Raw genomic sequence first — 13,081 nt, 5'->3', positions numbered from 1 at the left:
ATCATCGAGGTGAGTGATAAAAAAGAGTAAGAAGCCAGTTGTCCCTCCTCAGGGCTACATGATATCATGGATATCATGTTCGAAAACCAATAAAAACCAGATTTTCAGTAGTTGGCAACACTGCCATCTTAAGCAAATGACATTTGACGCAACCCTGCAAATTTCGCTATTCATTACATGCGGAAAGAAAGGAAGGAAATATTTTTTGCTATCGTCATCGCGCGTGTTTTCACAATTACTTATCTTATCACAAATCTTGCTCAACATTACCTTGAAGTGTACAAAATTTCGTTAGGGTCAAAATGAAGAACTGCGTGCAGGCTAGCACCACGTCGTAGTGGAACTCCAACTAAACTGTCCACCATCCAGGAGTCCTTATCCTTCTGAACAAGTTTGTTGGAGACCGTAAAATTGTAGATGGATGAAATCGTGAGATAAATTGAATGTGAAATACGACGAACTTCGTGCTCTTCAGAGCCACGTAGCGATGAAATTTAACACAGAACTGTCCACCATCCAGAAAGCCGTAACCTTCTTAACAAGTTTGCTGAAGACCACATATATGTAGGTCGTAGGAAAAATGAGTTATCTGCCTATCATTAATATGCAATTTTAAAACCTAAATTAATCCACCAAGCGGTCAGACTCTGCCTTTCTCATTCAAACTTATCATTTGTAAAAATAGATTTACATGAACGCTTCAATCCAATAAGTGTGTATTCACTTTTTGGGTTCTAAAATTATGATGTTGTAATTGAAGTATAAAATATGAAATTTAACGTAATGCAAATGCTTAAAAAATAGCGAAATAAAAGAAATGACTCTTAATTTCGAACAATTCAATCACGAGCGATACCTGGAACATTCAAATGGTACGATACCACATTTGAATTATATTATGGCCACAATTATTGATCAAAGCAGGTATAGTTTTAAATGGCCTATGAATTTCTTTTCTTTCCATAACTTTTGAACCACATATCAAATTGTTATGAAGTTTGTTATTTGTAAGTTTGAGAGATGACTCGCTCGTATGACACTAGTTATGTTCAAATAAGTCGTGTAATCTTTGAGATAATAAAATTTCGTTGTTTTATTAACAATTTAATACATAACGGTTGCTTAGCTCGATTATAATCAAATGAAATGAGAACGTATAGGGCAGCCAAACTTTGAAACCACGTGTTAAATCATAATTCATCAGTTAACCTTTAACTAGCCCGTTCATCTGATAATACTATTGATCAAATCAGTTGTGTACTTTCTGAGGTAATGAAGTTTCGTGATTTTCACAATTCGGTACATTACAGACGAAGTTACAGTTCGAGTACAGCAAAATTCAATAGGGTGTTATGAGTCAGCTAGACCTTTCATTTGATACTAATTTCGTGAAAATCGGTTCAGCCATCTCTGAGAAAAGTGAGAGAGTTTATGTATTCTCCGGAATATGTTTCTTTTCAAAGCTAGATTTCACATTTTTAAACATAACAGGCAAAGTAATAGTCCGATTGCAAAAAACCAATAGGGTCTTATGGGTAACTAGACCTTTTGTGATTTTGTGGAAATCGGTCCAGCCATCTCTGATAAACATTAGTGAAATTAAACAGTCTTCAGAAGACGTTTCTTTTCATAACTTTTGAACCACATGTTCAATCTATGAACAATTCAAAAGTTAAGGGTTTTTCAAGGTAGCCCGTTCATTTGATACCAATTTTATTGAAATCGGTTGTGTGGTTTCTGAGATATTGATGTTTTGTGATTTTTACATTTTTAAACATAACCTCTAAAATAAAAATCCAATTACAATGAAATTTAATAGGGTCTTATGGGGCAACTAGAACTTTCATTTGCAATTAATTTCATGAAAATCGGTCCAGCCATCTCTGAGAAAAGTGAGTGAAAATAAAAATCTGCACACACACACAGACACACACACACACACACACACAGACACACACACACACACACACACACACACATACAGAAAATGCTCAGCTCGTCGAACTGAGTCGAGTGATATATGCCATTCGGCCCTTTGGAGCACTTTCATATCTTCGGTTTTGCAAGTGATTGCTATACCTTTCTAGGAAAAAGGCAAAAAGTTAAAAAAATTATTAATTAGGAGTAAAATATTGCTGCTGAAGAAATAGCGAAATAAAAGAAATGACTTTGAATTTCGTACACTTCAATCACGAGCAATACCGGGAACGTACGAATAGCACAATACCAAATTTAAATTTTGTTGAGGCCATATGTTTTGATCAAAGCAGCCATCTCTGAGAAACATAAGTAGTTTCTGAGATAATGATGTTTCGTGATTTTCACATTTTTAAACATAACCTCTAAACTAAATATGCGATTGCAATGAAATTCAATAGGGTCTTATGGGGCAACTAGCCCTCTCATTTGAAATTAATTTCATGAAGATCGGTCCAGCCATCTCTGAGAAAATCGAGTGAGATTGGGAGAGCGATACATACACACACACATACACACACATACACACACACTTACACACACACATACACACACACACACACATACAGAAAATGCTCAGCTCGTCGAACTAAGTCGATTGATATACGAGATTCGACCCTTTGGAGCACTTTTATACCTTTGGTTTTCCCAGTGATTGCTATACCTTTCTAGGAGAAAGGCAAAACTAGGTTGTTGAAGCGATTCCAAACTTCTGGTGGGTACTATATACTCTCTGCAGGAAATTCTGCAACATCCAATCGCTAAAGGTAAAGGCCCATATTGAGGAATATACGGTCGATTCTCATCATCTTGGAATTAAATATGGTGTCGAATTTAGATATACGGTCATTGAACATCATCCCATTTACGAATATACCCATTTTGCAGGGTACATAAATCGATTCACACAGTCGACATCGTGAATTTAGAAATGTTGTGAAACGTCCAAAATCCTGTGTTTCAGACTTGAATGAAACTTCGCACACATATTCGGCTTATCAAACCTAATATTTTCCGCGACATCATTCAAATTCCAGAGTGTTATTTTCTTAAAGGCTGTATGTTTTGCCTTTCTCCTAGAAACGTATAGCAATCGCTGCAAAAACTGAAGGAATAAAAGTGTTCAAAAGGGCCGAATGTCGTATATAACTCGAGCTCGACGTTCGACGAGCTGAGCATTTTCTGTATGTGTGTGCGTGTGTGTATGTAAGTGTATGTGTACGTGTGTGTAACGCTCTCCCAATCTCACTCGATTTTCTCAGGGATGGCTGGACCGATTTTCATTAAATTAATTGCAAATGAAAGGTATAGTTGCCCCATATGACCCTATTGAATTTTATTGTAATCGGCTTTTTAGTTTAGAAGTTATGTATAAAAATGTCAAATTCAGAAAACATCATTTTCTTAAAAACTACTTAACCGATTTTAACAAAAATGGTTTTAAATGAAAGGGCTACCTGATAAACCCTTAACTTCTGAATTGCATAAAGATTAGACATGTGGCTCAAGCGTTATTTAGAAAAACGTGTTCTGGAGAGTGTTTAATCTCACTCATGTTTCTCGGAAATGGCTGGACCGATTTCCACAAAATCAGTTTTTATCAGATTTTAATTTGCAATCGGATTTTGACTTTGCCTGTTATGTTTAAAAATATGAAATCCAGCTTTGAAAAGAAACATATTCCGAAGACTACTTAAACTCACTCACTTTTCTAAGAGATGGCTGAATCGATTTCCACAAAATTAGTGTCAAATGAAAGGTCTAGCTGCCTTATAACACTTTATCGAATTTCACTGTAATCGGTCTGTAACTTTGTCTGTAATGTATCGAAATGTGAAAATCACAAAACTTCATTATCTCAGAAACTACACAACCGATTTGAACAATATTGATATCAGATGAACGGGCTGGTTAAGAGTTAAATGATGAATTATAATTGAACACGTAGTTTCAAAGCTTGGCTGCCCTATACGTTCCCATTTCATTTGATTATAATCGAACTTAAGCAACCGTTATGTATTAAATTGTTAGAATAACGAAAGTTTATTATCTCAAAGATTACACGACTTATTTGAACATAACTAGTGTTATACGAGCGAGTCATCTCTCAAACTTACAAACAACAAACTTCATAACAATATGATATGTGGTACAAAAGTTATGAAAAGAAAAGAAATTCAAAGACTATTTAAAACTATACCTGTTTTGATCAATATATATGGCTTCAACATAATTTCAATGTGATATCATACTGTTTTAATGTTCCCGGTATCGCTCGTAATTAAATTGTTTGAAATTAGGAGTCATTTATTTTATTTTGCTATTTCTCTAGCACTAACATAATATCAAATTTCATATTTTATACTTCAATTACAACATCAATGTTTTAGAACCCGAAGAGTGAACATACGTTTATTGGATTGAAGCGTTCATGTAAAACTATTTCTACAAATATTAAGTTTGAATGAGAAACGCTGTGTCTGACCGCTAGGTGGATTAACTTAGGTTTGTAGCGTACACTTCATTTGAAGTATTGTAGCTTAGAAACCTTCGGTTGAATGGAAAATCTTGCAAAAACGAGTTGTGCTGCAAAATTATACGCTGAGAAAATAGAAGGGTGATATCAAAGACACGAGCGAATGACGTAGGACTACGGTATTTTTATATACTTTTGTCTAACAGTTTTCATCTAACATTTTTATTTGCTGAGACATTAGAGCGCTTTGAACAATAATTATTATAAATAAAATATATGAATGAAACCTTATTTATATTGGCATCTCCACTTCGCAGATATTCGAAATAGAAAAGCATTTGTTCGTAGCCATTAAGGACAAGACAAACATTTGAATTAGCGAATACGGTAGATTCTCCCTTTCTCAACAGTTGCCGATTATTCTTGTTCTTTGATTATTACGGCCTGAATGCCGGCCATTTTAATACTTTCGCAGTAGCCATGTTCTACTAACAGCCACCAGCATTACGGGTGACACCTGGCACGTGATGACCGGTACTGTTTTGTCTCTCCTCCTTTCAACAGCGAGTATCTAGCGTCCGTATGGCACTGATACGATTTAAGAATGAAAAAGGTGGGCAGAGATGCCAGATATTTTGCAGATGTCTGCAACTGCTCGAAAAACCAGAAAAATGTGTTCGAAATCTGAAAAAAATCTCTCCGTGATCCGAAAAAATTTCGCTCGTGCAGGCAAAAGTCTGTTAAAATCTGCACAAATTTTAAGAAAATCTGCGCAAATATAAGGAGACTTTGAAAAAAATCTGCAGAAACCGTGGAAAAACTGCAAATATCTGCAAATCAATAAAAATCTGCACACGGTCTCCAAAAATCTGCGTTTTTCAGACAAATCTGCACATTTGGTATCCCTGATGATGGGGTGAAATGTTCGAATGGTACCTTTTGTAACAGGGTTTTGTCAGTTAGTTGGAAAGAGGGAGGAGTTAAGAAGAGAAGAGAATGGCAAGGGAAGTAAAAAAGCATCAGAAACAGAAAGTGACAACAACAACAACAACAACAACAACAAATCGTTGACAAAGTCAGATCGGTTGTAGGGGAATTGTGGGTAAAATGAACAGAGGTGGTAAAATTGACACCCGTTTGAATCTCGACTATTACGCTGAAAAATAGTACAAACTTCTTTGGCAGCTTATCTTAGAGGCACTAGGAGCTATTTGAGACAAAGTATGCGACATAAAACAGTCAAACAGTCAAAATAATAAACAAAAACAAAAAGTGGGAGGGTGGTATTCAAGACACGACCGCATGACGTTGACTACCGTATTCTTATAAAAAAAAAAATATTCCATTGAAGCAAATAGTAGAGGTAATTGCAACACTTCTTTTACAAAACTTCTGTAACAAAATTTCGAGGCACCAAAAGGTACCAGTTGCCGATTATTCTCGTTTACTGGTTAGTCCGTCCAGAATTCCAGCCATTTAAGTATTTTGCAGTAGCCATTTATTACTAACAGCCACCAGCATAATGGGTGAAACCGGCACGAGATGACCGGTACTATTCAGCTGCTAACACCTAGCGCTGTCGTGAAATTAACATCAATACAAACATGCATTTTTGCAAGGTTTTTTCCGCAAGCAGCAGCATTTTGTAAAACAGAAAATTCAACTAACCGCTTCTATTATAAAACTGCGAGGCACCAAAAGGTACCAGTTGCCGATTATTCTCGTTTACTGGTAGTCCGTCCAGAATTCCAGCCATTTTAGTATTTTGCAGTAGCTATTTATTACTAACAGCCACCAGCATCACGGGTAAAACCGGCACGAGATGACCGGTACTATTTTGTTTTTCCTCCTTATAGCTGCTAACACCGAGCGTCCGTATGTATCCGGTACGGTTTCATAATGAAACTGATGGGGTGAAATGTTCGAACAATACGTTTTATACCAAGGCTTCGTCAGATAATTAGAAAGAAGGAGGGGCTACATAGATAATGGAATGGTAGAGACAAATGTTTCTTGAAAGCTGTGCCGGCCGCTGTCGTAATATTAACACCAACACAAACATGCATTTTTGCAAGGTTTTTTCCGCTAGCAGACGCATTTGGTAAAACAGAAAATTCAATTAGCCGCTTCTGTACCAAAATTTCGAGGCACCAAAAGGTGCCAGTTGCCGATTATTTTGTTGTTTTTTGGTTAGTCCGTCCAGAATTCCAGCCAATTAAGTGTTTTGCAGTAGCCATTTACTACTAAAAGCCACCAGCATAACGGGTGAAACCGGCACGAGATGACCGGTACTATTTTGTCTTTTCTCCTTTCAGCTGCTAACACCTAGCGCTGTCGTGAAATTAACATCAACATAAACATGCATTTTTGCAAGGTTTTTTTCCGCTAGCAGCAGCAATTGTAAAACATAAAATTCAACTAACCGCTTCTATTATAAAACTGCGAGGCACCAAAAGGTGCCAGTTGCCGTTTTCTTGTTCACTGGTTTCCGTCCAGAATTTCAGCCATTTTAGTATTTTGCAGTAGCCACCAGCATCACGGGTGAAACCGGCACGAGATGACCGGTACTATTTTGTTTTTCCTCCTTTTAGCTGCTAACACCGAGCGTCCGTATGTATCCGGTACGGTTTAATAATGAAACTGATGGGGTGAAATGTTCGAACGTTACGTTTTATACCAAGGCTTCATCAGATAATTAGAAAGAAGGAGGGGCTACATAGATAATGGAATGGTAGAGACAAATGTTTCTTGAAAGCTGCACCGGCCGCTGTCGTAATATTAACACCAACACAAACATGCATTTTTGCAAGGTTTTTTCCGCTAGCAGACGCATTTGGTAAAACATAAAATTCAATAAGCCGCTTCTGTACCAAAATTTCGAGGCACCAAAAGGTGTCAGTTGCCGATTATAGTTTCCTGGTTAGTCCGTCCAGAATTCCAGCCATTTAAGTGTTTTGCAGTAGCCATTTACTACTAAAGCCACCAGCATAACGGGTGAAACCGGCACGAGATGACCGGTACTATTTTGATGCCAAAACCTCGAAAACCTGATTATAGATGACTGCAAAATAAGCGCTCAAAACCTGACCACTTTTCTCTGGTTTTCCCTGGTTGAATTACTAGATTTTCAAATTCAGGGGCCTAACTTCGATATAGACGTTAGTCAACGTCAAAAACACGTTTACATACGTGGTGGTGATGTTAATTTGGCCTACAAAAACTAAGGTTTTTTTCTGAGAGCTGTCAGCACGGCTAATTGACAACACGTATCCCGAAACTTCTCCGTTTAAGTTATTGATTAATAAGTGTTAAATGAGGCCAAACCTGTTAAAAAGTATAGAGATGTGCTCTGTGATGCTTTGTTTATGTGAGAAAAGTGATGGTTTAGTAAAAAAAAACGCAGTGTTCCACGCTTAAAAATTGAAATTTGTGAAACTTGTAATACCGGCAAAGCTGTTGCGCGTGTGTGTGAGTGCTTGTTCTGTGCGTCGACTTTTCAGTGGTGCGAGCGGAGAGAATGACAATAAATATTTGAAGAGCGAAGAGAATAGCTTTACGTTGCGCTGTGATGTGTCGCTAGGTGTTGGTCGGCGTTCGTTTCGCTAACATAGACATCATCAAAACGATAGAATACTATCGATAAAATGACAAAGCACCGCTAATTTGTGGAGAATGGCGCGAACGTAAAACTGCATACAGCTTGTTGCTGTTACTGTCTTTGTGTTGGTGAAAGCGTGGGAAGGCTGCTCCAGTGTTCCTGTCTTTTAGTTTTGGTGGCTTCGATGAGGCGGTTTGTGTACGGCAGATACGGCCGTGCGGTGAATTGTTCAGCAGAGAAGGTGGCGTCGTACAGAGGGGCACGAAAGGCGCCCAACTTGGCCTGTGCCAGCAGAGAAATTTTACTATGCGAGTCCGACAACACCAATACAAGAATACCCGTCGCACTCATGTACATTGTCGCAGTGAGTAATAATGAGTGTGTGTGAGACGAGTGAATGCATTTATTACGTGAGTCGAGAGTATGAGAGGATGTGTGAAAGTAGACGAAGGTGATCACGAAGGTAAGTTATCTAAGTTTCCATATATCAAAATATTCTTAAACATGTTCACATCTATCTATGTTACATGTTCACTATGTTACATGTTTTATGTACATGTTCACTCTATCTTGTCAAAATAGAGATCCTTGGCATATTACCTTTCCTACTAACACAACACCCTGATTCCTGTAGCATCTATGAAGATAGTATGGGTTCCCTGCATCTTCTTAAGTAGACGTTGAACTAACATTCCTACTTCCTTTCCCCGGCAATTGTTAGGACGTAGCCAGGTATCCAATGAAAGGCTTAGTTTGCAACTCACATCATCAGTAAGAAGGATACTAGTCCCAAGTTTCTTTCCTGTGACAACGGATGATGTTTTTGTGAAGTTATCATTATTATCACTATATTTATCCTAAGCTTATCATTGTATAGCGCCCTACGATGTGTGCAATCCCTTTTGCTATGCTACAAAGAATAAGGTTTTTTCTAGTGTAAAACAGTATTTTATAACGATTTTTCTGCAAATTTATGTATTCAGACTATTAACCAGAAAAAATCAACAAAGGTTAATAATTGTTTAAATAATTTTCTTGATATATTTAGGTATTTTCAATAATATGTATGTGCGGGCTAATTGAACTGTTGATGAGTGCATAAGTGTGTGACGTGCTATGGAACAACATTTACTAGCTGTGAAGGGATAATTAATGTTCACGCCCAAGGTGTTCATATTACCAGCTTCGTATGTTCATTTTACCCATACGTGTCCATTTTACCCCCAAAAAACTGCCTTCGAAAATGCTCATGAAAAATATGAAAAATACTAAATTTTGAGTTCTCCTTCTTTTTTTTTTGTATCAACCATTAGTGGCTCAGTTAATGTGCGCTATCGACTCATAGTTGTAGTGTTAAACTGTGGAGGAAACTGGGAAATGGTTTAGGGTGTTCATTTTATTACCCCTTCCCCTATCCGTTAGTGTCGGCTGTGCTTGGAAAGAGAGGTAGTGGTTGGCAGCTCGGTATGATTCAGACAATCGATGTTATTTATAAATTTTTCAATAGTGTATCTCAAACAATAGGTTGTTTTTGTTGCATAAATTTAACCGTTAAAGAATTTCTGATCGATTGATGTCAGAACCTCGATACCCTGATTATAAATGACTGATATAAAAGCGCCCAAAACCTGACCACTTTTTCCTGGTTTTTCCTGGTTGAACTACTAGATTTTCAAATTCATGCATCTAACTTCCAGATAGACGTAGTCCTACGTCAAAAGTTTTTTCTACAATACTCTATCTCTCTAATATGTTCAAACATTGTATTTTTGAAATTGTCATAGGTACGAAAATAAAACAACCCTGGCTATGGAATCATAACAATTTCAACATTACAATGTTTGGACAAATTTTAAAGATAGAGTGTCTCTACAAGTGCTCCATATCTGACTTGTTCGAATTATGCCTTCTTCATAAGATACAGCCTAATTAGCATTTGAAGAGCAAAAGAGCGAAACCAAACATGGTGGTGACCTTGACATTTTGAGCTTTTAATACTGCTAAGCAGTGTATATTTTATTAATCCAACGACATAAACCTAGATGATTGAAAACCGTTTCGCAGCGTGTTCTCATTATACCCATAATCCCTTAAAATCAATTCAACTTACCACCATATATGCGTCCCCAATCGTTTCCACCTTGTACACATCGTAGCCCTTGATGATCCGATCGAAAACCGTGTACAAATCATTGAGGAAATTGACTACCTGGAGCGGGGTGCTTTCGGCGGACATCGCTGTAAAACCAACGATATCGCTGAAGTAAATAGTCACCGAATCGTACGATACCGGCTCCACACCCAATCCCATCGTCAGCTTCTCGGCCACCGGTTGAGGTAACATACGGTGCAGCAGGTCCTCGGTTTTGCGCTTTTCCTCGCACAACAACCGCGTTCGATCCTGCACGATTTCCTCGAGATTGTTAGCATATTTCTCCATCATCTCCATCATCTGGTCCATGATGTTCTTCGATTTGCCTCCCCTCATTCGTTTTAACCTATTTCTGAAATCAGAATGAGCAAAAAACTAAGGTTAATTAGCGCTCGACACTGATGTTTGACAACACAAACCTAATGGTTGGGAAATCCGGTCTTAGTTCCGGATTCTCCTCCCAGCAGTCCCTAACGCAATTGATCACATAGTCCGGAACGGTTTCGTTCTCGATGACGCTCTCGATGTCTGGCCGAAAAGGTTCCTGTCCCGGTTCCGGGAACGTCCTAACCAACTCCACGATTCGGATCGGCTCCAGGTCACTGTAACCGAACGGGCCATGTCGCCCAATTATCTCGAAGAGTATGATAGCGAACGCATACACATCCCCCTTCTGGGTGCCGTAAATGTGAGGCTGTCGCAGCAGCTCCGGTGATTTCCAGAATAAATCTGTTCGGAATAATAGGAGAAATGCAATCAAAATTGCCTGGAGTGAGAATAAAAAAACGGACGAATTAATTACTTCTATAGTGCTGGTGCTCTCCTATTGACTCATTCTCAGCACAGTGCCGCAAATCGTGCAGACCGAAGTCCGTCACCTGCAGCATCCAGCGGGACGTGACAACACAGTTGGACGACTTCAGATTGCCGTGATAGTTTAAAGCTGAACTATGTATGTATATCATTGCCTGCGGGGACACGGGAAGATCGGTTAATTAAAATGATGAACTAGCAGAAGAATTTACAATTCAAAAACAAAGCCTTCTTCTCTATAACTGGTCACCGCTCCGACAAGGTTTCAACGTAAATTAAATAAAAAATCAAATTTCGCGTTTTTTCATTGTTTGCATGTGAGTCTAGAAAATGCCTTTCAGAGGAAAACAAACCCCTTGCACTGACAGTAAACCAATTCACTTGAACAAAATCTCAGTCAAATTCCTGCTCTACTCCCACGTGCTTCCCACGGGACTCACCTTAATTAAATCGTGCACCAACGATGCAATAAATAAATCATCTAGTTTGATATCCTCGTTCTCGATGATATCGTACAGGCTACCCTTGGCACAATAATCAGTGACTAGTAAGATCCGCATCGGTTCCACGCAGGCCCCGATGAAGCTGTTGATGTTGTCGTGCCGCAGATCCCGCAGCAGTCGCATCTCTTTCATAATCTCCCGCGAGATATCCTTCCGGCGGGAAAACTTCAGTTCCTTGATGCGCACCACCACACTCCGGAAGCGGGCGGTCGGCGTGAAAACCTGATTGGAGCAGCGAGACCCAAACGATTGGGCGCTAGCCAGGCTGAGCTGTGGGTGGATGAAAAAAGAAGCAAAGAGTAACAGCGATTATTCAGATGCAATTGATGATAAGCGTTTATCATTTGTTGCAGCTGGGTGCTCGTGGATTGTAACTAATACGCGACAGCACGCGAAGAGGCGTGATGGATATTCATTTTTTGTTGCAATTTTCAGTTTGATGGACAGCACAGAAGCTATAGTTTGTACGTTTTAATATATTTGAAACAATATATATCAGAGCACTAATAGCAATTTGAAACCTATCGAATTTCACCTGGACCAAAGCGACCCGTGCACCCGAAAACGTCATGACATTTTTCTCCTACCTTGCTCGGCGATGACACGATCTCCGTGTTGAAGTAGCCCTTAATTTCACTCGAGTCAATTTTCCACAGCAGACCCTCAATTTCCAGTTCAATTTTCCACTTGCGGTAGATGCTCATCGTGATAACGCCGGCACAAAATAAAACCAACGCCAGAACGCATGCTATCACCATTGAGGTGAAGTGCGACTCGTCCTTCGTGCAGTGCTCGTTCAGGAAGCCACACGATGGCTCATCCATTGGCCGCTCCGAGCCAGCCCAATCAATGGTGATACCAGCCTTCGACAATTTAAACTCCTGGCGGGGGCGTTTAATGATAAAGAAAAAGAGTTGAACACAGGAAAAAAGAACTGATTTAGTTAAAGGACACTCAATTTGACCACTACCACTGTGTAATTTTGGTGAGATTTAACGGCACGTGAATTGCAAACCGAAACTAAAGCAAAAAAATCAAAATAACGACGACTCACTCACTGGGATTTCATCGTTCCTCTTCTGGTTGGAATCATTGTTCAGCGGGAGCTGGCGCATTTGGAAATGTGCTACTGGTTTCATCTGGTAATCGCAGGAGAAATTACCCTCGGTATAAGGGTCCATCTTAAGCGCCAGCACCGAAAAGTTACCTTCGGAATCACCAAACTCATCGATTCGGATCATCGCACCGGCGATACCTACAGCGGGGGAAAAGTTGTAAGAAGGGGAACACCTTTAGGTCGTTAGGATGTCAAAACCCAACCCCCAGTGCACGCGAATGCCGTTTCTCCTCATCCTGGCTACTTACTTCTATACGTTCTGTTCTGGATGATGGTCTCGATTATTCGTGTCCCGTTGCTGGAAACTTCCTGTATGACATCGCCCGTTAGCGGACGATTCGCCTGTTCCGCCTTCAGCAGTTTATCCAAAGCCCAAGCGTACAATTTCACCGAGTCGTACAGGTAGGCAGCGTAAATTGAAACGTACTGGAAAACCGTTCAAGGA

General features: G+C 39.3%; 1 protein-coding gene across 3 annotated transcripts in view; it reads right to left on the bottom strand.

Moving 5' to 3' along the window:
- The window catches only part of LOC129721767 (receptor-type guanylate cyclase Gyc76C-like), a 151,124-nt gene that overhangs the window by 4,803 nt on the left and 133,240 nt on the right, over positions 1–13,081 (bottom strand). For all 3 annotated transcript variants that reach the window (XM_055674691.1, XM_055674692.1, XM_055674693.1), the window contains 7 exons: positions 12,885–13,062; positions 12,578–12,774; positions 12,107–12,400; positions 11,457–11,789; positions 11,006–11,171; positions 10,623–10,932; positions 10,162–10,555 (listed from right to left, as the gene is read on the bottom strand). In XM_055674691.1, the coding sequence (XP_055530666.1) occupies positions 10,162–10,555; positions 10,623–10,932; positions 11,006–11,171; positions 11,457–11,789; positions 12,107–12,400; positions 12,578–12,774; positions 12,885–13,062 (1,872 nt within the window). The remainder of the gene's footprint in view (positions 1–10,161; positions 10,556–10,622; positions 10,933–11,005; positions 11,172–11,456; positions 11,790–12,106; positions 12,401–12,577; positions 12,775–12,884; positions 13,063–13,081) is intronic.

The sequence above is a fragment of the Wyeomyia smithii genome, chromosome 2, assembly GCF_029784165.1.
Source record: "Wyeomyia smithii strain HCP4-BCI-WySm-NY-G18 chromosome 2, ASM2978416v1, whole genome shotgun sequence".
NCBI lineage: Eukaryota > Metazoa > Arthropoda > Insecta > Diptera > Culicidae > Wyeomyia > Wyeomyia smithii.
The sequence above is the reverse complement of the archived record's forward strand: the minus strand, read 5'-3'. Positions and strand labels throughout refer to the sequence as shown.